At 41.0% G+C, this 27,884-nt stretch overlaps 1 protein-coding gene and 1 pseudogene across 11 annotated transcripts; one reads left to right on the top strand and one right to left on the bottom strand.

Annotated features, from left to right (window-relative positions):
- LOC113878847 overlaps positions 1–888 on the bottom strand; it is a 31,932-nt pseudogene extending 31,044 nt beyond the window's left edge.
- On the top strand, positions 99–27,884 carry ZNF131 (zinc finger protein 131). Of its 11 annotated transcripts, none has more exons than XM_027520055.1 (8): positions 102–314; positions 1,227–1,365; positions 2,332–2,433; positions 9,420–9,564; positions 20,163–20,523; positions 20,626–20,848; positions 25,251–25,381; positions 26,023–27,813. In XM_027520055.1, exons 2-8 carry the CDS (start codon positions 1,242–1,244, stop codon positions 26,707–26,709), a joined length of 1,773 nt encoding a protein of 590 aa, XP_027375856.1. In that variant the 5' UTR covers positions 102–314; positions 1,227–1,241; the 3' UTR covers positions 26,710–27,813. The 11 variants fall into 11 exon arrangements, with proteins under 11 accessions (XP_027375851.1, XP_027375850.1, XP_027375856.1 ...); XM_027520056.1 differs by having other exon boundaries at positions 103–217; positions 26,023–27,884; XM_027520058.1 differs by lacking the exon at positions 102–314 and adding an exon at positions 684–745.

The raw sequence follows: 27,884 nt of genomic DNA, 5'->3' as shown, positions 1-27,884 counted from the left end.
CTAAGTCTAGCAAACACGCGCTGCCCGCCGAACACAGAGAGGGCGGGCACCCGGGAGGAAGATCCTAGGCGGCCGGAACGTGCTCGCGCCCGTGGCCGCCGCTGCCCGCGCCGCGGCCGACCGGGTGTCGGAGCGAGCGCACGTGCGCCGGCCGGACCCAAGCAGAGGGAGCGCCCGGACATTGGCGAGGAAATGGCTGGAGAGGCGCTGTTCAGGGGTAGGGAGAAGTGCGGGGCGAGTTTCGCCCTGAGAGGGGAGAGCAGAGAAGGAAAGGCTTTTAGGACTGAGAGGAGAGAGGGAGGATCTTGAGCTAGGTAAGGTGGCCAGACTTAGGCCTCGGGAGGAAGGGGACGGGGCGGGGCGTGGTGGGGGAGGGGGGGCAGCGGTATAAAACACACCCGGAACCGGTTGCGAGTTTATTCTGAGGTCCGGCTCGGAAGTGTTCACACCTGGAGTGTGGCGCGGGTGGGTAGAAGGTGGAGCCCCACCCCCGACAAAGCCAGGCCGTAAACCGGCCTAACCCCGCCTCAGCTGCACTCCCTCCTCCCTGTGCGAGCGGCCTAAGCTTCGCGAGCGCCAAATCTCTCGGTTAGCTCCGCCCTGCCCTTAGAGGAGGGCGGGCGGGGGCGTGGCCCTGCCGCTCTCTAGTCTGCGCTTAGGCGTCCGCGTCAGCCGGAGTCCGACGCCGTGACGCAGCACGTCGACGTAAGTGACGCGCAGGCCCGGGCCGCTCCTCCTTCCCTGAGTGAGTGCCGGCCCGGTCGGGGCGGGGGAGAAGAGGGAGGGCGGGGGAGGGAGAGGCGACCCGGGAGTCGTTGTGGGCCGCGGGCCGGACCGGGTCCCGGGAAGGCGGGAGCCAGGGACGGGCCGAGGGGCTTGGCGGGCCATTGGCGGGCCGCGGCGGCTGTAGGGTCTCCTCCCCTGCCGGACTTGCGCGCCCCGGCGCTCGGAGCCTCCGGCGCTGTGCCCACCCCGCTCCAGCTCGCGTCTCCCGACTCCAATTAGGTCAGGCTCGGAGTCCCGCGGCCGCGGCTCCGGCCCCCAACGCGCGGCGGCCGCCCGGCTCGCCTTTCTTTCTTCCCTCGCCTTCCTCTCCTCTTGCCTCACCCTCCCCCCTTCTTTCACGTTGCTGGGGTTTTGTTTTTTTTGTTGTTATTTTATGCTTTAGGGGTTTTGTTCCTCAGCCCGAGCTCATGGGTGTACATTATCATGCTCCTCTTTTGTAGAGCAACCGGACGGCCATGGAGGCCGAAGAGACGATGGAATGCCTTCAGGAGTTCCCTGAACATCATAAAATGATCCTGGACCGATTGAATGAACAGCGAGAGCAGGACCGGTTTACTGACATCACCCTTATTGTCGACGGTGAGCAGGGTGGTGGGCTGAGGAGCTAAGTTTGTGCCTTCAGATCTCTTCCCTTCCCCCACCCGCCTTTTTTACTCATCTTCTGTAGACTACCTGTCGAAAGTCTGTGGAGGGTGCGCTCTCGGACCCGAGGACACTTAGCAGTATCCTTTAACGGAGACCATGCTGCAGAAGGCTGGTCACGCTTTCGACGTAATCATGGCATTTTAACTTCTTGCAGCCTTCTCAAGTGTTCTCATTGCACACTTTAGTGCAGGATGAGGGCGTGGGTTAGGGAGGATGTCTCAGAATGTTTGGTTAGTAGATTTCTGCAGCTAAGCTGCTTTGAGCAGTCACTCACAGGAGTCATTTGCGAAGTGTTGATTCTTTATAGTTTCCCAAATGGTCTTGGAGGTAGAATGTGAGAGACTTCTTTGCAGCACTGGTACCCGCTTTGATAACCCCCAAAATAGAATGGGGTATTTACCAGTCTTGAGAGTTGTCATTACAGTGGAGACAAACACAGCTTAGGTGTCTTTTCTATTTAGTGAAAACAGACTTAAGGCAAGCTAATCTTTGTTATAGGTTTGCTATAAGTTGAGTTTCCTAATATTAGGCATCCTAAAGTGTTTTTCATAGCAAACACACCCAGCTTGGTGCTTATTCTGTGCCTTTTTCTTCTCTTTTACAGTGATATATAACCTTTTGAGTTATGTTTCTATTTAGCAGTTTCAACTGAATAGGATATGCTTTTGACTTAAAGTGGTACCTCCTGAAATGTTAGATGTCCTTTATAAAACTGACTTAATAAGTAAGGCTTCTGAAGTAAAAATTTGGCTTCATGTCTAATTGAGATTCAAATTTGTCAAGATAGCTGCCCAGAATATAGTTTTTAAAATTATATTAAGAAAGATTGTAGTTTAATTTTTTAACTTGTTTTATTATACTTGATTTTTGTGAATATGATGATTTTGTTTTTTTCTCTAGGACACCATTTTAAGGCCCACAAGGCTGTTTTGGCTGCTTGCAGCAAGTTCTTCTATAAATTCTTTCAAGAGTTTACTCAGGAACCTTTGGTGGAGATAGAAGGTAAATGCTTGTTTTAAATACATTATTTAGCAAACATTATAATTTGATGAAGTTTTTTAGACAGTAATTTAGTAAAATACCATGGGAAACAGGTACGAATGGTTCCTGTTAGGTGACTGGGTAAATTGTTCTTTTGACACCTGAGAATTCTTACTTTTAGTAACGTGCTTGGTAAGATGATCTTCCAGGAAAAACTTAGGTTAAATGGTATTTGTTGGTCTCTTAAACGAGTCTTTTTCATTGCTAAAACCAGTGGTCACTATCTTTTGAAAATGTATTAAAAGTGAATTTCCATCTTATTTAGTGGCCTTATGTTTTAGACTAATCAAGATGCTGCGGGTCTCTGTATTAGCGTGACATGCACAGTGTGAAATGGGCTGCTATAATATGGAAAAAGCTAGGAAAGATGAAGTGACATTTAAAAGAAGTTCAAGTGGTTATAGAAGGTCTAGAATGGAAGGGGTCATCCACTACATAATGTCCTAAAATAGAAATTGTTATACTGGGTTTTTTTTAAAATAATAGTCCGCCAAGTGCTAGGTGTTACGCTGTGTTGTTTATGTGTGTTTTCTGAGTTTCACAGCTATCCTTTGAAGTAAGTTGTTTTATTTCCAATTTACATATCAGGGAACAGGCTCTAAAAGATTACTTACCTAAGGTTTCCTACTTAGCAAGGGATTCAGTTTATGCTGTTCCCATGCTTTTGTTTTCTGCTATTATAATACCTAGCTCTCTACCCCCAATCCAAAATTATAGGAAATAAATCAGCTTTCTTACATAAATATGGGGTTCTTGAGTTTTGGTTTTATATCTCTTTCACTATATGTATATGTTCTGTTATGAACGGGTTGCCTAGAAACAGTATTCCCTTGGAAAAATTTGGTGCCTAGGGGAGTAAAGAAGAGTTAAAAGATCCTCTTACTTTGATAGTGCCAGCTTATCTAGCCTTCTAACTGGTATCCATAGATAGATTATCTTTTGATATCTGTGATGGAGAGAGCACAGGCATAACAGAAATCCTCAAAACATACTAAAGTTAGACTCCAGGATCCTATATGGTATTTGTTTCTATTACAAGGCAAAGTTGCATCCAGGTATTCACCTGAGGTATGAGACCCCAGGCAGGTTACTTTACCTCAGTTGCATAGTTGCTGCTTCATCTGAGAAGTGTGATTGTTAGTAGGCTTGTACTAATGATTAATTGAATTAACATGTGCAGAGTGCCTGGTGTAGTGTTTGGTGCATTGCCAAAGTTTACTAAATTGGGGCTATTTATCAAATTTAATACCTGTTAATACCGTGCCAGATCCAGGAAATGAGAAATTGATTAATAAGATAGCCCTTAAGAGAATTTCCAAATTTAATCGTGGGTAGGCAACAGGTATAAGAGTGCAAAAAAAAAATGTTGCAGGGAATTTTATTGCAGAATGGTATAAGAAGGGAAGAAGAAGGATGAGTGATTTAGTAGCTTAGAGAGAGGAAGAATTTCACAGAGGAGGCAACTTCTGGGCAGAATCCTAAGTCAAAAAGTAAGTGGCTAGGGCTAGAATAGGTATTGCTGGTGCAGCGTGGAATACTGACCTACCTGAAGAAGTAGGGTCTTTTGTTCTCAAGAGTAATCACTTTGGAATTATTTCTTATATTTCTGACGTGCTATGTCCATTATAGGTATTTCTCTGATGCTTCAGACGGTAAAGAGTCTGCCTGCAATGCGGGAGACCTGGGTTTGATCTTTGGGTCAGGATCCATTATAGTATAGGGCACACAATCTTCAGTATTTAAACTATAGAAAGTAAGAAGGAAACATATAAAAACATTCTTTGTTTTTATTTATCAGATCCAGGTTTGAAGAATCAATTTGGCTCAGTGTCTTCTTAAGCCTTTAACTTTGAAATTGCTTTACTGCTATCTGGCTAGGTCACCTGGCTGTAGAGAAAGCCCTGGGCATGCACTTAGAAAACCTGGGTTGTAGTCTTAGTTTTACTGTTTGTTAGTTGTGTAACACTGAACATCTTCCTTTTTTTCTCTTTTAATTTGCAAAATATGTCAAGTAAATTTGGATGGTGTCATGGGCATTTTGAATATTACATTTTAACACTCTGCGATCGCTTAGAATCTCTGGAAAATGCTTTGGTTTTTGTTAGTGTTACTGATTTGATTGTGGTTTATTTTGTTTTGGCAGTCAACCTGATTAGATTCAAACTGCCTTGTGTGGGCTGTGGATCCAGTTCCAATTTAGTTCTTAACACCTTTGTTCTGTTCAGGCCCCAGGTGTGCCGACCTGGGTGGTAGTCCACACACAGTCTAATTCTCAGAGCCTTTGCTGTGCTACCTCCCATTATTGTAGCTAGGCAGTATGCTCAAGACTGCATACGCAGGCTTAAAGGACTTTTCACCAGCTCCCCCTCCTGATTTTTCTCTGTTCTTTAGCTCCCCAGAGCTCTCTTTCCTGGTCCTCTGGCTGGAAAACTGGGAATTTAGCCTCTCTGTGGTCTCCTACATTTTCTGTGATAGGATCCATTTCCTGGATAAAATGGTGAGAGAGGAAAATAACATGAATTCTCTCCGTCTCTTCAGATGATTGTCTCTTTCCTAGTTCTCAGCCAGAGGAACTTTGTCATAGAGTTTAGGTGCCTGCTTGGTGGCAGCTAGCCACAGTTACGCAGCATTCTAACTGGGGAAGAGCTGAGAGAGGACTAAAAACCAGTTATTTTCCCCACTGCCACACATGCTCCATCTCCTTTCCTGGTTCTCTAGTCTGTCTGCACCTACTACCCAGTTATGGGAGTTTTACTGTCCTCAGGCTGTGCTATAGAGGAGGAAAAATATAAAACAGGAAACTCACTACTCTTCTTTGAGTTCTTTTTCTCTCCCCAGGCTCTTTGCTTCTATTTTTTCTTCAAAGTCCTTTTATATTAGCGTTAGATGTTCTGTCCAGGGTCTTTAGTTGTATCAATGGACAAGATAGGATGGAGTATACTTTCTTCATCGTAGCTAAAACTGGAACTCCTATCTGTAAAATAGTGATAGTTCTCATATTTAGCAGCACATTAGAAACACCAGAGGAGCTTTTGCAAGTACTAATAGCCAGAGTTTTTCTCCAGATCAGTTCACTCTTTGAGGGGTGAAGTCTAAGCATCTGTCTTTCAAAGTTCTCTAGGTCTTTGTCATTCAGAGTGTGGTCTGAGGATGCATGGCATCGCCTGGGAGCTTGTGAGAGCTGTAAACTCTCAGGCTCTACCCTAGTCCTACTGAATCAGAACAGAATCCTCAGATGATTCCTTTGAATAGCAAAGTTAGGGCAGTGTTGCCATAGGAAAAGTCCAGTATGCAGCCAGTGTGGAGAACCACTGCCTTAGGGTTTTGTAAAAGCAAGCATATATAAAGGGAGTTTAAATTGTAATCTGTTCTATGAGTATGAACTGTCATAGGTGCAAACTGGGCCAGCTCTCTCTCTGCTTTTTCTGTCTTTGGTGAAGTGAGTTATCTTTGATTAGAACTACAGGTTCACCTTTGACTTAAAATTGTTTTTTCAACTGAGAAGCATCCCAGCTAAGCTTTGTGACTTAGATTCACACCATATTACATCTTCAACATACATTGATTTCCTTGTTTGGAACACAACAGCCTTCTCCTAAACCGAGCTTCCAATTTTCCAAATCCATTCTTTACTTGCCCTGAAACCACAGATCCATAAGTACCTAGTTTCTCTCAAACAGCAACTCTGTCTGAAATTTTAGCTTCTAATATCAAGAATGAAACACCCAAGGACATATTCATTCATCCTATTTGAGTGGGAGTTTTCCACTAGTTGGGGAATGCCCTCCACCCCTCAATCCTTTGCCTCTTTGTGAATGGGAAAAATGACCCAGGTTAAGGAAGCTGAAACTCCAGTACTTTGGCCACCTCATGTGAAGAGTTGACTCATTGGAAAAGACTGATGCTGGGAGGGATTGGGGGCAGGAGGAGAAGGGGACGACAGAGGATGAGATGGCTGGATGGCATCACTGACTCGATGGACGTGAGTCTGAGTGAACTCCGGGAGTTGGTGATGGACAGGGAGGCCTGGCATACTAACGATTCATGGGGTTGAAAAGAGTCGGACATGACTGAGCGACTGAACTGGACTGAAGGTGTTTGTATTAACATTTTTCTTAGATACCGTGCTTAAAAAATTGTCTTGTCCTGCACTTATATTATGAAAAGAGTAAGGAATTGAAAAAAATGGGCTGAAATTTGAAAGTTAGCCTACTAGTCCTGATAGAGTATAAAATATTTTTGCAGGGCTGTGCATTACCTACCAACCCTTCACTTACCTGGGCAGGTGTTACAAAGGTGTTGTAAGTTTGGTTCCTGTTAACTAAATAGTCAGGTTTGTGGTTTATTCCTAGGACCAGTGTTGGACTGGCCACGTAAGAAGCACCTTGGTGCTTATAAAAAACAGTTCACTACCCCAGTTGTGATTCTGGAGATGAGGAGTCCATGCTTAAGTCACAGGTGACTCTGATTAACCAAGATTGGGAGGAGCTAAATCCACAAATCCTTGAAGGTCAAATGTTTCTTGAAATTACTAACTTAGAATTTCCTAAGGTAATTCACTATGTGTATTCCGCAATACTCCCAGTGGGGCCTGGGGCAATATCCTATAACCAAATAATAATAATCTAATGTATTATTAATAAGCAACATAGCTTATTAAAATTTACTGTAAGTTGGATAAAGATTATAAATGGCCTCATGTTCAGATCAAATTTTGCTGCCACATTTATTGGAAACTTTTGGTTTTAAGAGATATGGGGGACTTTGTAAGTATGAGTAAGAGATTGCAATCCTGTAGTGAGTGAGACCATGGATATTCAGACTCTTCCAAGCAGGAATATTCCTTAGCATCATCCTGTTCAAAAATCTTTATCATGGACTTCGGAGCCAGACAATCTGGGTTTGATTCTAGTTTTATCACTTAATAGCTATGTGACTTTGGCAAGTTACTTAGCTTTTCCGTGCCTCAATTTCTTTAAAATGGGGATTATAATAGTACTTCATAGGGTTGTTATGAAGATTAAGTCAGTTGATAATTTGTAAAGTATTTAGAGGCCTGCCTGATATATATATAGTATATATATATGTATATAGTATGTGTGTTTAATTAAAAACCAAAATTTCATTCCACTTCAGGAAAAATAATACATGTCGTTTATAGGAAAAATTTTTGATTCACTTTTAAATATTTGATCAAAACATCTTAAAAAAAAAAGGAAGCAAAATCTAGTTGTCTGTTCCTCAGGCTACTCTTGAATAACATGGTCAAAAGACAACCAGGAGAGAGGGACTTACTGGGTGGTCTAGTCCCTAACATTCTGTGCTCCCAATGCAGGGAGCCCAGGTTCAACCTCTGGTTTGGGAACTAGGTCCCACATACTGCAATTAAGAGCTTGCGTTCATAATGAAGATTGAAGATCCTGTGTGCCACAATTAAATATTTAAAAAGAAAAAAAGACTAGGAGACCCAAGTAAAATTAATCTTCAGTGAATCCAGTTTATTTTTAGTTGCTTATTTGGTAGCATGTAACTGGGTGAAGTTACATTGTATTCGGTAGTGCTTTTTAGTACTCCTATTGTTGTCAGGCAATTTGAAGATGAGTTTTCTGAGACTCAGAAGTTCTGACCTCCCACATTGCACAAGTCATGAAGAGCCTAGACTAAAACTTGAAAGTTCTGACTTCCTGAGTGGTATTTTTCCTTACACAGATGGTGGATATTCTACCAGCTTTCTTACTGTTGTCTGGAAGGCTACATTCAGGTGTATAAACTGCATTGAAAGAACATAAAAATATTTTTATATTTTTTTGGCTGCGCCACGTGGCTTTTGGGATCATAGTTCCTAGACCAGGGATCTAACAACACATGCCCTTGACAGTAAAATCTTGGGAGTCTTAACCATTGGACTGCCAGAGGACATTCTTGTTTTGTAATTGTGCATATTGTGTGCAGTTTGGTCTTAGGCATTTCTTAGCATAAAAAAGCCTGTAAAAAGTTTTCTCTTTGTTCCTGTCACTAGCTTTTCATATCTCGCATTAGCAGACTGAAACAATACTACATAGCATTGAAGAGCTCAGGGAAGTATAGTATCATTTTGGGCCAAAATCTAAACATAGAACTTGTAAAGAAAGCTAGGAATTATGGAAGCTTAATTCTAAAAATGGCTTTAGCCTTTATTTATACCAAATTTGTGTGCTTTCACTTTAGGAAGCTTTGTGTTAGATACTGTGAGGTGAGTTTAGACAGACATTCTCCTCAAGTAACTTGCAGTCAAGAGTTGTCTATGAATTTTAACTATCAGACTAGGTTTGGAGTTGACCCTGAGGGAAGTATTAAAGAAGGTTCATTAAAGACGTGGCATTAAAATTGGGCCCTCAAGGGTCATAGAATTTATCCAGAAATAAAGTGGTTAAGCATTCAGGAAAGGAGGGTGTTAACGGCAAGGAAGTGCTTAGAAAGCGAAGGGTTTGTTTGAGAATAAATATATAATGTCGGTTTGATAACATTTTAAAATTTGGAAGGGAAAAATAGTGGTAAGTAGAAAAATAATGTAAAGGACCTTGAAATAAAGGCAGAATGGTATTGAACTTTATTTGCTAAGCTGTGGAAAGCTATTGATGATTTTGGAGCTGAGTTGACACAGAGCTCGCTGGCAAGAGGGGAACTTCTGATGTAATAGTTAGCCCATTTGTGTATTTAAGTGATAGATTTTACTGTTCTGTAAGAGCCTTAGGAAATCTTTGGGAACGGTCTTAAAGTAGTTTGCTAGTTAGTGTTGAATTTGGCTATGATATTATGCTGTAAATGAGAATTCTACCCAGAAGTTGTCTTCTAAAATGACAAATGCTAATCAGTTTTCAAACACTGAGCTTCTTTTTATTCCCATTACTAAATGCTATAAGATTTGAATCAATGTGAATACATGTTAATGCACATCCTTTTTACAGGTGTTAGTAAAATGGCCTTTCGTCATTTGATTGAGTTCACATATACAGCAAAGTTAATGATACAAGGAGAAGAAGAAGCCAATGATGTATGGAAAGCAGCAGAATTTCTACAGATGCTAGAAGCTATCAAAGCCCTTGAAGTCAGGTAATTATTTCCTTAATGAGGCGCAGATAGTTACTTTCAGTCATGTTCACCCTGACTCTTAGTCAAGAATTTATCATATGTGTCATGTCATAAAGAACTGACAGTTTGAAATCAGGAATATATTTAAGGATCTGTAAAGTTCTTGGAGAAGGAAATGCAACCCACTCCAGTATTCTTGCCTGAGGAATACTATGAACAGAGAAGCCTGGCAGGCTACAGTCCATAGGGTTGCAAAGAGTCTTATATGACTAAAGCGATTTAGCACACTTAAAGTTTTACTGGTTACTGATTGTTCTTTCCCTCACACTTGATTTCTTGTCCTTACAGTAAAAACTGTCCTAATATTAACAAAGGCAGCATCTTTTATTTCTAATTAAATAAGGCATGCTCACGCTCAGTCGTGTTTGACTGTGACCCCATGAACTATAGCCCACCAGGCTTCTTTGTCCACGGAATTTTTCAGGCAAGAATATGGAGTGGGTTGCCATTTCTTCCACCAAGGGATCTTCCTGACCCAGGAATTGAACTCATGTCTCTTGCATCTCCTGCATTGGCAGGCAGATTCTTTACCATTGCACCACCTGGGAAGCCCCAGTAAAATAAGGAGGGCTAGGCAATTTTTAAGGAGTTCTCTGGGTTCCTATACACTGTTCTATGGAGGCAAGTTGTTAATTATTTGTACCAAGATTTATTCTAAAAAATGCTTGGCTTACAAAGATTAACATGGTATTGTTTAAAAATAAGTGAGAAAGTTGGTGAAGATACAAGAAATAGGCCAGGTGAGGTGTTAATCAGTGAAGTTAGAAATATGGTGGCAAAAATACATGCCATTTGAGTCTGTACTTGCCAGATAGGCTAAATGTAGCTCTGAGTTCTGAAGCATCTAGTATAAAAGAGGCCTTCCTTGGTGGCTCAGCTGGTAAAGAATCTGCCTGCATTGTGGAAGACCTGGGTTCAATCCCTGAGTTGGGAAGATTCCCTTGGAGAAGGGAATGGCTACTCACTTCCAGTATTCTGGCCTGAAGAATTCCATGGACTTGATAGTCCATGGGGTCACAAAGAGTTGGACATGACTGAATCTCAGTTACATTATTTATGGTTATAGGATGAGAACAAATCAATTGCTTAGGAACCATTCGTGGTATTAAAACACAATTTCTCATAGGAAATTATTAGGAAGACATTAAGTGGTATCATGAATAAATACTTCAACATCTTACATAATGAATAGTGGCACTGTAATGAATAAGAACAAGAGCTCTGGAGACAGGCTGCCTCGAAAATGTGCCAGCTCTGCCACAGTGTGTCCTTAATGAGATTACTCCACCTCCTGTCAGCTGCGCAGTTTCCTCATCTGTCAAATGGGGATAATAAAGGACATTTCTACATAGGATTATTTGTGAGGGCTGAATGAATGAATGTAAAGTGCTTAGCCTGGAGTCTGGCATGTAGTACTCTAAATGTGAATTACTATTGGTGGTAGCTCCTGGCTCTGTTTCATAGGACCCTCGATACAGGTCATTGGTAAAACATGAAGGTGAAATTTGGTAAAAATCAGTTTCACATGGGACAAAATGATTTAGTCTGACTCCCTGATGTGGTTCAGTTAGATGTAATTTAGAATTTAGAAATAATTGAACTGTAATTATCCAAAAATAATTTTTTCCCTAATAAGCTTTTAATTAGTTTGGTGACAGAGTTCAAGATTAGACTTTTCTGATAGGAGCTTGGTGTGTATATGTTCTCTGGTACCTAGCATCTGGCCCAGTAAGCATTTATGAATGATTAAAACCAGGCCAGCATTCTTCTGCAGAGAGAGCTAAGATCTGGATGGCAAAAATAAATTAGGTGTGTTGTGGATATGTACCTGATTAGATCATACTGTGTTACAGTGGAGGTAGATTCGGCAGCATCAGATTTCTGGTTAAATCCTGTTTGAGAACTCTCTGAAAATATGTTCTCTGTGGTCCCTTTGTTGCTTGGGGTAGTGAGTAGCATCTCACTATAGGGAAAGTCCTGAGTAGCAGAACATTGGAACATATTCTCTGACAATGGACAAGGTTGGATTTGGGAGGCATTTAACTGAGTTTATGTGTCTAGTCAAAGGATAAGAATAGCTGGGTACAGCCATTTAGAAACTTTTAGAAGATTATAAGACTGAGGTCCTTACAGTAATTACAGCCATCAGCGCTTGCCAAGATAAATATGTTGGCATGTTAAATTGTTGATGAACCAGTTACACATGCAGTACAGTCTGAAGAGTTCTTCAGGAAGATAGCAGTATTACATATTGGCTGTTTTTCATAGGTTATGTGTATGTCAATATACAATTTAGGAATAAATATTGCATAATTTAGTTGTATTTAAGTCAACCGGTGAAGGCAACTGTCTGTTGAGAAGCTTATTTTATAACTATTGCTTATTGTATATCTTATTGCAGATAGAGAAAGTGAATAAATGCTCTTCTAGCATTTGCAGTATGCATGTATTTTTGACATACAGTGGTAAACTTTTTGAATGGCACTGGAAAAGAATCTCAGACCTTATTTTGCTGAAATTGCATCATTATTTTTATTTAAAACTGTATGAGAAGGTTCCTGTTACTTGTTAGGAAACAGCAGTTGCCTTATAGATGTTTTCTTTCTCAGCCGTTTGAAATATAATTCACATAATACGGTTCACTCGTTTTAATGTAAAGTTTGAAGTTTGTTAATTGTACACCACCACAAACATTCCCATCTCCCTATGTTTTCTTGTGACTTTGCAATCAGCCCTGATCCCCAGCCCCAGGCAACCAATGATCTTGATTTTTATCACTGTGGCTTTATCTTATTTAGAATGTCATATAAATGGCTTCCTATATTGTGTAGTCTTTCATGCTTGACTTTTTTCACTTAGCCTCATGCTTTAGAGGTTTGTCCATGTTGTTGTGGGTTCCTTTTTATTGCTGACTGTTACTCCATTGTATGAATATACCATCTGGGCTTTCCTGGTAGCTCACATGGTAAAAATCTTCCTGCAGTGCAGGAGACCTGGGTTTGATCCCTAGGTTGGGAAGATCCCCCGGAGAAGGGAATGGCAGCCTCCAACCAGTATTCTTGCCTGGAGAATTCCATGGACATAGGAGCCTGGCCAGCTACAGTCCATGGGGTTGCAAAGAGTCAGACATAACTAAGCGACTAACATACACCATCTGTTGATAGACATTTAGGTTTTATTTTCATTTTTTGGCTATTACAAATGAAATGGCTATGAATATTTGTAGGTCTTTGTATATATGGTTTCATTTCTCTAAGTAAATACCTAGAAGTGGAATAGCTGGGTTGTATGGTGGATGTGTTTAGTTGTTTTTTTTTTAAGAAACTGCCAAACTGTTTTCCAAAGTGATGAGCCATTTTACATTCCAGCTTGTAGTGTATAAGAGTTCCACCTGCTCCACAGCCTTCCTAATACTTGATATGATCAGACTTTTATTTTAGCCAAGTTGGTAAGTATATAGTGGTTTTAATTTGCATTTCCCTAATGACTAATGATGTTGAGCCTTTTTTCATGTGCTCTTTTGCCATCTGTTTATCTTCTTTGGGGTATCTTTTGCCCATTTTTAAAGTTGGGATATTGTCAAGAACTGTGACAGGTGTGAGATTTTACCCTATTTGCAAGCTAATAAGTTGGCATGCCACAGTTTTATGGATGCTGGCAGAAGACATGAAACTCATGAGTCAGAAAGGACTTTATTTCTTTCACAGCATACAGAACAGCCTGAAGTTCATGTTCATATCAATTTTTCTTGCCTCCATACCCCGAGTCCCATGTGGAATAATGCAATCACCTTGGTGTGTACTGTGCTCTCGGTGGTTTACATCACACTTGAGAAACTCTGGGCTTTAGGAAACCAGATCTTTTATAACGAGTTGCAAGCAAACCTGCCCAGGTTTTTCCCCAGAGGGGCCATTATCTTTATTATTCTGGACAATAAATAATTGTCCTCCATTCTGGAGGTAGAAAGGGTCTATTTTGTAAGGTAATTTGCTATATAGACAACTCGGAAGACAGAACAAGACTGGCCGTATGTTTGTGTATAAGATATGCAGAAATCTGAGGGATCCATGGAGAATTTTCTTCCACAGTATGGTTTTTCTGCGCTCAGCTTCTGGTGAATTTTCTCATGAGTACGCTACTCCATAACCACTTGGATTAATCTGACCAATAGGGACTTGGACCAAATCCATTCAGTTTTTCTCACACTGGATTTAATTAAGACAGCTGTTTCAGCAGAACTCCAAGTAGCAGGGTATGGCCACCCTGCAGTGCTAAGCTTAACTGTGCACCCACTCCTCTAAGGTCCTGCACTAAGCCAACTGAGTAAATCCCTAGAAAGCCAGGTAGCTTTCTCCTTTAGTTTCTGTATTGGCTTTTCCACTTAGCTGTAAGCATTAATCTGAGTATAGCAAGATGTTTTAGCAATTGCACAGTCTCATTATTGGTCCACAGGGAGGACATCTAGGGCAAGTGTAGCCTCCGTAATAACCTTGGCTAGTGATTTGAGGCCAAAATGAATACCTTCCAGAGCCCAAGTGGTATCATTGATCACATTGTGTTGAGTCAGGCACAAATTTTGTACCACCTTTTTATTTGAGTAGCCTCATTTTGGAGAGATATATGGTCATCTGAGAACTAAATTGAAAAGCCAGTGGTGTTTCCCTAAACATTGGACGGTGTCTTCTTCCCACCGAGAGTTGCAAGGCATTTATAGGGAGGGAAGGAAGTTAGTACCTGACTTCATACAAGAAATACGGTCCTTGGAACACATAGGTGCTTTTGGAATAAAGTGTTGTTTACAATTTGTTTGTGCTCCCAAAGTGGGATGACCCTCTTCACTTGGCTCACAGGTTGATGTTGTCACGAGCATGGCCTCTCCTTTTCCCAGCTCAGCTTCAATGATTGTGTCTAGGCTTTGTTTTTGGAGAGAATGTCTAAGGGCAGCCAGTTTAATCCATTCTGTTTATCATGAGCACCTGGATGCCAGCTGAGTGGCAGTCAGGTGCCTCATGAACTGAGCCTCAGCTTTGGTAATGGTAGTGGGCAAACATCTGGGGTTTTTGCATGAGACATACAAGTCTTGGCCATCCCCTGCTCTTTGCAAAATCCTTCCTGGTAAAGTTGAGGTGGTGATTGAGTTGTCAGAGTCCTTGGCGTGAGACGACAGATTAAGGAGTTGCAAGTTGCAGCACTTGAGGAGACCTGAACGAGAGCCTTTTCCTACCTGAGGAAGACTCAGAGCGGTCCTGAAGGACAGAGATCTCTAATGTCCCTTCCTCCCCTGTACCTCCTGGAGTCTACGAGGTTTTCTCTCCAGGTTCCAGGGTGGTGTGGTTCTCCTTCTACCCCCACAAAACCAGTGTGTGCCTTTCTAGTAGCTGTAACTTAACCCCATTTCCAGTTCTCTCCTTCTGTTACCCAGACCTGTCATCTGGAATGGTCAGGGGCAAGGACATTTTATAAAACTTAAGATACCTATTATGTCTTCCACTTTGGGTCATGAGGACCAATCTAAGAACACTTGGCAAGCAGTATATTCAACCAAGTAGTCATTATGCTTAGGATCTAAGATGATGTCCATTCCATAAGAGAATCCAGATAGCTGAACTGGAACTAAGTTTAAATCTGCTAGGCCCACTTTTGACCAGGCTGACCCCAGGTTGCCATTAGGCAGAAGGAAGAAGATCATGTCTGAGAATGATAACAGCAGACCCTGAATTTCCACTGAGGTTTACATAACTTCCCACTCCATTTGCCTTGATCGTTTACCCAGGAGGCAGCCAAAAACAGATGGTTCTGGGGATAGTGGGATTTGATGACTAAACTGCCTTACTGGATTTTTGGACGAGGCGGAAGTGAGGGAAGTAGAGTCAGAAAGTTTTTTGAGTCATTGTTTGAGAAAATTCCTGCAGTTCTCTACAACACCAGTATCTGGATGGTAGAAAGCTTGAAAGGTTTAACAATACCTTGACTAACAGCTGATTGAGTAGCATTTGGTGCATCAGTATCAGACTGCACATGGTCCAGAAAGCTAAACATATGACACAGCTTAGTTTCAAATGCCCTATGGTGTGACCAGAACCAGCTGCTCAGACCTGAACAGCAACAGCATACCTTGAAAAAGTGTCAATAGTTGAGAGGCATATAGCCCTGAGATGGGTCAAAAGGTCTAGTGTAGTCAGTCTGCCAGGAACAGTTGGAGACAATGCCCTGTATGATTTGGCCTCATTCACCATAAGACAGGCCAACTTTTGGCCAGTGTCACAAGTCTGACATGCTGTAGTAACGTCTCCATCAGAAGCATAGGGTCCTTGACTTTCTGCTCAGTCTCTGATGGTGGATGTGTCACCATGTTCATAATAATGTGGGACCTAGGCAACGGTGATGGAAGTCTGGGCAGTGTAGGTTGATAAGCAACTTGATTCCAGTTGGTATCATTAGAGAACAGGCCTTTACCATGAGTATCTAAACTACTTACTCAGATGCTTGGATCAACAGCTCTTTGTCTCCATAGTTTTGACCCTTAAGATGGGTGTCTTTAATCTGCCAAGATTTCCAGGTCTCCCAGGCAGCTTGGCCATTTGCAATAATCCAGGAGTCAGTAAAAATATCTCAAGGTTAATTGTGGAGAGTGTCGTCCAGAATGACGAATATAGCCTTGAGTTCTGCCTTCTGAGCAGAGCAACCGTGTCCACTTTTGGTTTTGCAGAGTTGGTGCTGAGACTGAGCATCTGGCAGCCCAGTGAATACCATCAGCCTTCAGCTTAGCTAGGCCACCAGTGAATGAAAAACCCCATTGATGTAGTGGCTTTCTTTGGGCAGCAGGGGTGCTACCACTTTTTCATGTAAAGCCAAGAGTTCAACTGCTTTCTTGAATGTAACTACTTCTTTGTGACCAGTGAGACTTGTTGGGCATCTTTTACCTTGATAGTCATTAAGTTTTAGTTAACACTCCCAAATGGCAATATCAGGCTGCAGAGCCTCAAAGCTGCCATGGATCAGGCATCACTTTTAACAAGAATCAAATAGCACCTAACCCTTTCTTGTCAGAGTGAATGCACCTCATAGCCATGTCAAGGAATTGGCAAGTCCAAAATCCAAGGGCTGTCTTTGGGGAGACAGCCTGCCATTAGCAGAAGCTGTAATCTGCAAAAAGTGTCAGTCTCAGAGACTTAGAGCTCAGAGAGGTCATTAGACTAGGGGGTCCCTGAAGGTAGGGAATGTGCCACAGTTAGATGGAAACTTCCAGTGCAGCCTATTGGTTGGAGGCCCACTTAAAAGGTGCTGCGTTGCAGATTGACTGATGTACAGAAAAAAGTACTGATAGAGTGCCCAGGTGAGGCACATGGTTTCCTTAGTACCTAAAAATCCAGTGAGGTACTGGGCCTCATGTCTGGGGGAAGAGGGAGGAGGTGGAGAAGCTGTTGTTGTTGTTTTTAACTGCTGGAGGGAATTGCATGTTGTGAATCTGCCTATCTAGTCCCAAGAAATTTTACTTGGTGAGCAGTCCTCTGAATTTTCTTGGGATTTATCAGCAGTCTCTGGACTTCCGTGGTGGCTCAGATGGTAAAGAGTCTGCCTGCAATGCAGGAGACCCAGGTTTAATCCTGGGTCGGGAAGATCCACTGGAGAAGGAAGTGGCAAGCCACTCCAGTATTCTTCAATGGAGAATCCTATGGACAGAGGAGCCTGGTGGTCTGCAGTCCTTAGGGTCACAAAGAGTTGGACACAACTGAGCGAGTTTCACTTAATCACTTATTAGCAGTCTCTGCTGGTAGAAGTGTCATGACACTATAGTCAGGGCTTTTCAGACTGAGACTTCGGGCTTGCCAGTCAATAGGATATCAGCAATATATACATCAAGAGATAGAGACACTCATGCTAAATCCTGACCCAGCTACTGGTGGCTAATGTTAGGGGAGTTTCTTCCATTATCTCTTCTCTGCATGTGGCTCTTCTCGATTGAGATGGTCCATCTCTGGTACTTATGGGAAAGTAGTAAATGCCTATGCCATACCAATCCCTGCTGTGCATTCAGATGTCAAAGCAATGACAGTATATATTGTGTTGGCCACAATGTTTATTCGAGCTTTTCTGTAACATCAGCCCCACCCAAAGGACAGCCTCCCTTTCCTTCTGTGACCTTGCCCAAACCCCAACATTTGAATGCAAGCACCTCCTCTCTCTCAGGATGAGAGATGGGATGGTGAGTTGGACATCTGTGGAATATAACAGAGCTGTGGCAATTTGTGTCTTTACCATCCTTGAGTTTTCCTCAGCATGCTTGGATGTATATAATGTCTTCACTGTTTGCCCTTGAGAGCAAGGAAACTTTGGCTTCAACCGTAATTCTCTTTCTCCAAGCAGGTTAAGTCAAGTTGGGGGCAAAGGGAAAAGGTAAAAGGGGAAGTGCTGTGGAGAGAGAAAGTGACTGTGCCAGTCAGCAAGGTACATTTTAGTTTCCAGCAGCACCTGAGCTGTGAGTGGCTCAGCCAGACAAACCTCCAGTGTTTTCATACCCCTCAAAGCCCTGTATCAGGCAGAAAGGTCTTTGTAGACACCATCAATGTCTGTTTGGGGGTTCTCTTGATTCAACAGCCCCATCCACATTGCTTTCCACTTGGGGCCAGGTGGTTTATGCCTCTGAACTGACTCAGACTTGACTTATGCAGTGATGGCTTTTTCAAAAGAGTATACCTTTCCTTATTCATAGGTGTTTTGTTTCCTGGGGCTGCCGTAACAAAGTACCACAACACTGTGTGTCTTAACACAGTTCTGGAGGCTAGAAGTCCTAAATCAAGCTGTTGGTAGGGCCACATTCCCTCGGAAGCCTTGAGAGGAGAATCCTTCCTTCCGTGACTTGACTTTCTCCTTTCTCATAGGTTGGTAGCCCCAGGTGTTCCTTGGTTTGTGACAGCATAACGCCAGTTTCTGCCTCCATCTTCACATTGCCATCTTCCCTCAGTGTTTTCATACGACCTTTTCTTCTTTGGTTCCAATGTCCTTCTTCTTAGGAGGACATAGTGTAGGGCCTGCTCTGATGACCTCAACTTGATTACATCTGCGAAGACATTCTTAAATAAGGTCACGTTCATAGTTATTGGGTCAGGACTTCATCATATCTTTTGAGGGTGCACAGTTCAACTCAGAGCAGTAGACAAGTAAGTAGAGAACCATTTATTGCCCAGTTGACCATACAATTTGGTAAACATGTTTGATGCCAGCTCCAGTAGACTTCCTCAGATTCCATTTGCTCTGTGTGGTCTCCTTCCTGTTCCAGAAAGTCTTGTCTTTTTCAGCATCCTGTTCTTGGTTGCCAATATCTGGCAAGATCTGTGAGGGATCAGAGATGTTACCCTACTTGCAAGCCAGCAAATTATCCTGCCACGATTTCACGGATGCTAATAGAAGATAACAGGACTCGTAGGTCAGAAAAAAGGACTTTATTACTCTATTTGTGCCACTTTTCCCTTCCTCAAGTCCCAGAGGTGACATAAAGTGGCCTGCATGTGGTTGGTTTTCATCACAGGTGAAGAAGCCCCAGCTTGGGAAACCAAAGTCTTTTAAAATGGGCTGCAGACAAACCTGCCTGACCTTTGTCCCATAGTAGGGACATTATTATATGGACAGTAAGTAAAGCTGTCTTCTCCAGAGGAGCCACTCTGTATTCCCAGGCTGTTGGCCTTTCTGCAAACACCTTTGAAAAATAGTCCAGAACCAAAGCTGTCTTCACAAGATATGCAGAAACATGAGGGACTCATGGGGAATTATCTCCCAACAGTTGTCTGAAGAGATTGAGTTTATTGAATTGTAAGAATTCTTTTTATATTCTGTATATAAAACCTTTGAAAAATATGTTCACAAATATTTTTCTTCTGGTTTGTGGCTTGCCTTCCTGTTAACTATGTATTTCAAAGGACAAAGTTTTTTTTTTTTTTTTTTGAGGGCATTTTGGAGGGTGATGAAACCCTTTTATTTTTTTAGATTAATTTTATTTTATTTTTAAACTTTACATAATTGTATTAGTTTTGCCAAGTGAAAACCGTCTTACCAATTTTTACTCAGAGTTTTTGCTTTCTTCATGTTATTTAAGAAATCTTTCAATGTTGCAAAGATTTTTATCCAGTTTTCTTCTAGAAGTGTATAGTTCTTACATTTAAGTCTATGATCCATTTTTAATTTTTTTGTGTATGTTAAGTGAGTAAGGGACAAGGTTTATTCTTCCTATATAGATAGCAGTTGTTCCAACACTACTGTCGTATGTTTTCTCCATTAAATTATCTTGGAACCTTTTTTCAAAAATCAGTTGACTATACACATGTAGTCTGTTTCTGGACTTTATTTTGCTCCATTAATCTCCATGTCTATCCTTTCGCCAGTCAGATTGTCTAAGTTGTTAGCTTTATAATAAGTCTTGATATCAGCTAGTATAAGTCTTGCAATCTTGTTTTCTGCCTTTCCATACAAGTTTTATGATCAGCTTATCAATTTCTTCCAAAAAGCCCAGTTGGATTGATTGGTCTTAGAGAATTTTTAAACCCCTGTGTTATGTATTTCAGAAACAAAGAAAACTCAGCTCCACTAGAGGAAAATACCACAGGGAAAAGTGAAGCAAAAAAAAGAAAGATTGCAGAAACTTCAAATGTTATCACTGAGTCGTTGCCATCTGCAGAATCTGAACCTGTTGAAATTGAGGTGGAGATTGCTGAAGGCACAATCGAAGTGGAAGATGAAGGCATCGAAACGTTGGAGGAAGTGGCTTCTGCCAAGCAGTCCATAAAGTACATTCAGAGCACAGGTTCCTCTGATGATTCTGCTCTGGCATTGTTGGCAGATATTACCAGCAAGTACCGCCAAGGCGATAGAAAAGGACAGATTAAAGATGAAGACGGCTGTGCATCTGACCCCACAAGCAAACAGGTAGAAGGTATTGAAATTGTGGAACTTCAGCTGTCACATGTGAAGGACTTGTTCCATTGTGAGAAATGTAACCGTTCATTTAAATTGTTTTACCATTTTAAGGAACACATGAAATCACACTCCACTGAGAGTTTCAAGTGTGAAATATGCAATAAAAGGTATCTTCGGGAGAGCGCGTGGAAACAGCACCTCAGTTGTTACCACCTTGAAGAAGGTGGAGTCAGTAAGAAGCAGAGAACTGGGAAAAAAATACACATATGTCAGTACTGTGAGAAGCAGTTTGACCACTTTGGACATTTTAAAGAGCATCTTCGAAAACATACAGGTAAGGAACAAATATTTTATATTAGAAGTTTATTTTTTTCCACACTCATTTCAAGCTGAGTGTCTAAATTCTTTTTTATTAGCGTTATAGAAACCATTTCGTATGTTTCCTAATGTGTAGGCTGAGCACAGTGTTTTTATAATACTAGTTTATTGATATTGATGCTATCAAAGCAAAATCAGTATTAACTTTGAAGTTAATTGTCATTCTTACACCTTGCCAATTTTTGTATTTTTAAAAGATATACATAAACACTGTGATTATTATTAGATTATTAATTATGAAATTTTAATTATATGAAACTTCACTGTTAACTGTTTTTACTTTATCTGCCTTATGTTAACACATTACATAGATGAATACATTTACAAACAATCCCAAACACGTTTATACCTTTGCAAACATTTGCTTATCTATTTTGACCTGGCGGATAGGTAGGCAGTATTTGCCCATCTCCGTCATCTCTCCAAGGCAAACATGTCAGGACTGGTGGACAGCCAAGGAGGTGAAAAGAGTAAGGTTTCTGTACTTTAGGTCATGGAGATTTAGAGTACCTGCCTTCAAGGAGTTCAAAGTTTTGTGAAGAGAGACAGGCAGGCACAGTCAGCTAAGTGCTGATAGAGGTAAGCACAGAGTATTACGAGAATGCCTGCTTATGCTGTTATGGTGGAAGACAAGGATGGCTTCCTAGAGGGTTTATCCTGTGATGATTCTCAAAGGAAAAGGAGTTAGCCAGGAGACGAGCCCTCCAGGCAAAAGAAGCTAAGTGTACAGACATGAGGAGAGAAAAGTCACTCATATGGAGTACTTGTTAGCAGGTTATTATGGCTGGAGAATTGGGTCCAATTAGAGGAATGCCAGGAGATGCAGCTGAAGAGTTTTGGGGCTGACTGTATGATATACACTTTGGCATCATGGATCATCTGCCAGTGGTTCAAGGACAGGAGAGAGAAAGTGATGGGAGATGAGGCTAAGATCATGTAGTTATCTTAGATAAATGCTCTAAATGAGTTAGATTTTATCTTGAAGACTGGGTCACTTTTAAGAAATTTAACCCAGGGAGATTTCTGATTAAATTTATGCTTTAGAGACAGAACTGGCAGGATTGGAGTGGGTGGAGCCTACGGGGTCTAGTTAGGAAGTTGTTTGAGTAATCTAAACAAGGATGAGGGGTTGAATAAAGGCAGTGATATGGTAAAGGCTTGAAGGCGTAACATGAAGTAGGCAGAGTCAACAGGGTTTAGTGATTGGTGAGATGTGGAGGTAAAAGAGGGGCTTCCTTGGTGGCTCAGACAGTAAAGAATCTGCCTGCCAATGCAGGAGACTGGGTTCAATCCCCGGGTCGGGAAGATCCCCTGGAGAAGGGAATGGCAATCTGCTCCAGTATTCTTGCCTGGAGAATCCCTTGGACAGAGGAACCTGGTGGGCTGCAGTTCATGGGATCACAAAGAGTTGGACATGACTGAGCAAGTAAGGGGTAAAAGAGAAGGTGACTCCCAGCTTTCTGATATGGGTGGCTTTGTGGTCAAAAGTTTATTAAGTTAGAAAAATAAAAAAGGGTAAAATTTGGGGATGAGGGGAGAGAGCAAGATATACTGACAGCTGTACCTGTGGGACACCCAGTGTGAAAGACAACCTAAAGATGACCTGTAACCATGTTTTCAAATGATTGTTGCCTAGTTTTCCAAGGAGGTAGTATGGAATTGTAAGAAAAAATGTGGGTTTGGAAACCAGAGTTAGATTCAGGTTCCAGGTTTTTTTTTGTTTGTTTTGGCCTGACTGTGCAGCTTGTGGGATCTTAGTTCCCTGACCAGGGGTCCCACAATGAAAGCGTGGAGTCCTAAGCACTGGACTGCCAGGGAATTCCCAGGCTCCATTTCTGACATTTGTCAGCCTGATGAACTTGACTGGTCTCTTTATCGTTGGATCTCTCTCCTTATCTGTGTAAATAAGAATAATGACACCTACTTTACAGGGTTGTGACAAATAAGAGAAATTGATAAAAGCACTTTGAAGATTGTACTTTTTACACATCTAAAGTATAATTAATCTGTTACTGTTTCTAGACTAAGAAAAAGACAAACAGCATACAGTATGATGTTACACCATTTAATTTATTTTGAAATTTTTTTAATATGTGAAATATTCATGAATGTACTTTTTTTTTTCACTGTGACTGCATGGGATTTCAGTTACAGGCATGCCCTAATTTACTTCATCACTCATGATGATACAGTTTTAGGTTGTTGCTAGTCTTTTGCCATTTATTACAAATGGTGCTGCAGTAAACATACCTGTACATAATTTTTGTGTACATGTTTAAGTAACTTAATTTTTGACAGAGTTGCCAAGTCAGAGGATATGTGCATTTTAAACCTTGGCAAATATTATCAAATTGCCCTTTAAAGAAGTTAACAACAATTTTTATTTGTAGGCTTCATTTTATAGTGAAAAATTATACACTATTAAAACCATTCTAGTTAGCAATATTCCACCATTTGTGGAATTGTAAAAGAGTTTCTATACCAACAGTAATTCTAGGTGATTAGGTCTTTTCTCTCATTAATTTTTTTCATCTTATGAAAATTATATAAAAAATAAGCTATAGTTGTTTTTTCAGGGAAAAAACACAGCTCAGAGTTATTCCTTGACTGTGTCGGGTCCACGTGAGTATGAGGGTCACGTCTGGGACCTGATCACTGAGGCTCCACCTCTGAAAACTTGGTCCTGTTCTCTCCAGGCATCATCCTTTCTTGACTTCTCTCCTGCTTTCCTTCCTTTGGCTGTGGGCTCTACCTCATTTAACCTCATTTAGCCTTTTGTCCTTCGGTAGCCCTTAAACCTCATTTATCGCCCCGTTTCTGACTTCATCTTATCCTCATTATATACTTCCTGAGTCACTTTTTCTTGTACTCTAAGCACATTTCTTGGCTTTTGAACCCTACATCCTGGAATTATTGTAGTCATTTACTTCTGCTCCCTGCTGAGAACTTCCTGCAAAAATTCTTAACAGACCTTAAGTTAAACCTTTTGGTATCTGGTTTATATCTTTCCTTTCCTAATTGCCATTCTAGACCTTCAGTGCAGTACTTGAGCCCCTGTCCACACCCCAACTTAGCTGTGGAGAAACCTGTGTGGTTCCTTCATTGTCTCCTTCTTTTATTACAGAGAAAGATATTTTCCTGTTTTTCAAGGCCAATTCTGAAGCCCACATCTCAGTGTCTCCTCCAAAGCCATGTTTCACCTGTCATTCCTACTACTCTCTCCTGCTCCACTGGTTCCTTCTCCCTTAGCAAATAAGTAATGATTCTTTTCTGGCTGAAAGAACCTCTTCTGACCTGTCCCCATTGAGCCACTTCTCCTCTTTACTTCCAAGCCTTCTTGAAAGAGTTTCTGTACTGACTGTTTTCATTGACTTGCCTCACTCACTCTCCCTTACCCCCCACTGTAGTGTGGCTCTGGATTGCCCCATACCACTCAGTGTTCCTGCTAGCATACCCGAATCCCCTGTTGTCACCCTACCTGTCGTTTGTGTTTGGTTCAGCACGGTTTACTACCTCATCTTCCTGAAATTTCTTCCTTAATTTTCCTTAGTGTTCTTCTGTCTACCAGATTTTGCCACTTTGCTCTGAGTACCTCAAACTCACCAGACTCAAAACTGATTTATAATCTTTCCCAGCATACCCTACTCCACACCTCGTTAAACATCTCTGTTCTTTATTCTGGTTGGTGTTCTAAACCAGCGATCTGGGAGTCAGTATGATACCTCCCGTCTTACTCCTCACCTGCCATACTGTTTTACACCTCTGTGCCTCCTCCTGGAATAAAACTTTCCTGAACTTCTGTTTGTCCATTTTAGGCAGAATTCATCACTCCTCTGTGCTGCTACAGCCCATTGCTCATTGCCCTCTTCTCTGTACCAGGCTTTCTATGATATATTGCATTTATTTATGTCCATGTATTTCCACCTTCCTGAGATACCCTGGCCTATGATATGAAACTTTTAAAAATAATGACAATTTATCTTCATTACCTAGCACATGGCTTGGCAATACAATAAGTGCTCAGAAATTGCTGTGGAATGGAGAGGGCTGCATGTCCCTGAAAAGGAATTTCACTTTGATTTTTATCTAAGGGAAAATAGACAGTTTTTTAAGAAATGCAAAGGCATGGAAGAACATTTAGATCCAAATTTTTATTTCTTTGCCAGAGCACAGTTATAAGAATCATTAAAAACTTGTATTTCCACCTCTTAGAATAGTCTTTTAGATGTGGTGGAAACATCCAAGTTATAAGTTCTGCTCCTCCATTCAAGACAGTTCTATCAGAATTACCCAAAAAGAAAATGACGTTTTGCATTTTGTTTTTCTTGATTTGTCAATATTTTTTTGTATTCTAACAGGTGAAAAACCTTTTGAATGTCCAAATTGTCATGAACGATTTGCTAGAAATAGTACCCTCAAATGTCACTTGACTGCATGCCAGACTGGAGTGGGAGCAAAAAAGGGGAGAAAGAAGCTTTATGAATGTCAGGTACGTGTGGATGTGGTGTACTGTATTCTGAGCAAAGAAGTCTATGTTTGAAATTGTTAGAAGTGACAAGTAACAAGCCTAGACCAAAAGTATGGCGCTGACAGTTCAGAAAGAGATTAAAGAACATAATGGTCTTGCTTTTATAAGGGAAACTGTTGTTTTTACCCAATCCTAGATGATACCAATGTTATTAACATTATGTCCTAAGTAACAAGTAGTGTCAAACTATGGTTATTCTTAACCATAGAGCAGTCATTGGGATTCTGGAGTGGTGAAAGAGGCAGACCAGCTGTAATGGGCTCTTCTTCCTTGGTTAGTGTTTTTATTCCAAATGGTGAGATTGTTCTTAATGTTGATATTATATAAGAAAGTATAATAGTGTTACTTTTATATTCCTAGAATTTATGACATTTAAACAATGAAGGAAATATTAAAACGTGTCCCAAAAAGGATTTACGTTTTTAGCTACAACAGCTAAAAGGTCAAATAAACAAAAGATTTATGAACTCCCTTAGACTATATTACAGATGTTATATTTATGACATATTCAGAAAAATCTGCAACTTTTTCCTTACACAGATTAAATGCATCCTGTATTTCTTTGAGTTTGAATGTAAGTGTTAACTATTTGGTTGTTTCAGGTCTGTAATAGTGTGTTTAACAGCTGGGACCAGTTCAAAGATCACCTGGTGATACACACTGGAGATAAACCCAACCATTGTACTCTGTGTGACTTGTGGTTTATGCAAGGAAATGAATTAAGGAGGCATCTCAGTGATACTCATAATATTTCAGAGCGCCTGGTAACTGAAGAAGTTCTTTCAGTAGAAACACGTGTGCAAACTGAACCTGTGACGTCAATGACTATTATAGAACAAGTTGGGAAGGTACATGTGTTACCACTGCTCCAGGTTCAGGTGGATTCAGCACAAGTGACTGTAGAACAGGTCCATCCAGATCTGCTCCAAGACAGCCAAGTGCACGAGTCACACGTGAGTGAGCTTCCAGAGCAGGTCCAGGTAAGTTATCTAGAAGTGGGGCGAATTCAGACTGAAGAAGGTACTGAAGTCCATGTAGAGGAGCTGCATGTTGAACGGGTAAATCAGATGCCAGTGGAAGTACAAACTGAGCTTCTAGAAGCAGACTTGGAGCAAGTGACCCCTGAAATCATGAACCAAGAGGAGAGAGAGCCTACCCAAGCAGATGCTGCCGAGGCTGCTATAGAAGAACACGAAGATGCTGAGGATTTAGAGACCAAATCAACAGTGGATTCCCAAGCTGAAAAGGCAGGAAATGAGAACAGAACACCTATGCCAGTTTTAGAATGAAATAACAAATGCATATATTTTTAAATTTATGTGTTGGGTTTTTGAACTGATGATGGGCAGTGTGACTGTCCTTATGCTAACAGACATGGGGACCAAAGTTAAACTCTTTGCTGTTGTGCTGAACTGTTTCTATGGAAACAGACTGATTTCCCCCCACTTTGCCACAGAGGAGGGATCTTTCCCATAAGTGAATGGGAAGCTTTGAGAAGTATATTTCTGGAAAACTTAAATGGGTTATATTCTTATTATATAGTTGGGTACGAATGTATATTTTCATTGTGGTAAAAGTTCTTACTCTTCTTTCCCTGGTCATGTCCTTCCTCAAGTTTTTTTTTTTCCCCGCCATGTTGTAAAATCAAACGTAAAATCATTAGAATACAAGTTGATGTATTCTGATGCATGTTAGAAAATTTGAATATATAGGAAACAAGACTGCATGAAGAAAAGTGCATTGTTACTGTGCAGTTAAATTTTGGCTTCTGGCTTCCTTTAGTTCGAACAACATTCTTGTCTGCCCTGATTGATGGTCATAGACGTCAGCTCTGCAACAGAAACAGAGTGGTGGTGGCAAATTGCTAGAATGTTTAAAAACACACACACCCATGTGCCTTTTCAAAACCAACTGAACTTCTATAAAGCATCTCTCGTTCTTCTAAAATTTGTGTTGTAGGCAGTGTAGGTGATGCTGTAGTACTTTATATATTTTTTCTTATAATGACAGCTACCAATTCTTTTTCACTTAGGTTGAGAAATTTCATTTAATGGCAGCTGAAGGGCCATTTTCAATTGGGAAAATTCATTTATATCTGTGGTAAACTTTATTTTGATGAAAAGTTGCACTAGTATTTTACCACCAGATGAAAACAAGATGAGCATCATTTAAAAATTAGTGTATTTAAAATAAAGTACAGAGAAAAACATGTATATAATATATCAGGCTTTGTTTTGAATGAATCTTTTCCCCCAATCCTTAATGTAAAGATCTTGTGCTATAACTTTTAAAGCCATACAAATAAGAGTGCTAAACTGTGGACTTTAAAGTAGGTGTGTAAATATTTTTAATCAGTATTACTTGGAAAATAAAATATAACAACAGAAAATAAACCAATATGCTATTTTCTTTACCTGTTAAATATTGGGAGATATTTACATTTTTAAAGTAAACTTTAAAATTA

This window comes from Bos indicus x Bos taurus, chromosome 20 (assembly GCF_003369695.1).
Source record: "Bos indicus x Bos taurus breed Angus x Brahman F1 hybrid chromosome 20, Bos_hybrid_MaternalHap_v2.0, whole genome shotgun sequence".
NCBI classification, from domain to species: domain Eukaryota; kingdom Metazoa; phylum Chordata; class Mammalia; order Artiodactyla; family Bovidae; genus Bos; species Bos indicus x Bos taurus.
Note: the sequence above shows the minus strand (reverse complement) of the source record. Positions and strands in the feature narration are given on the sequence as shown.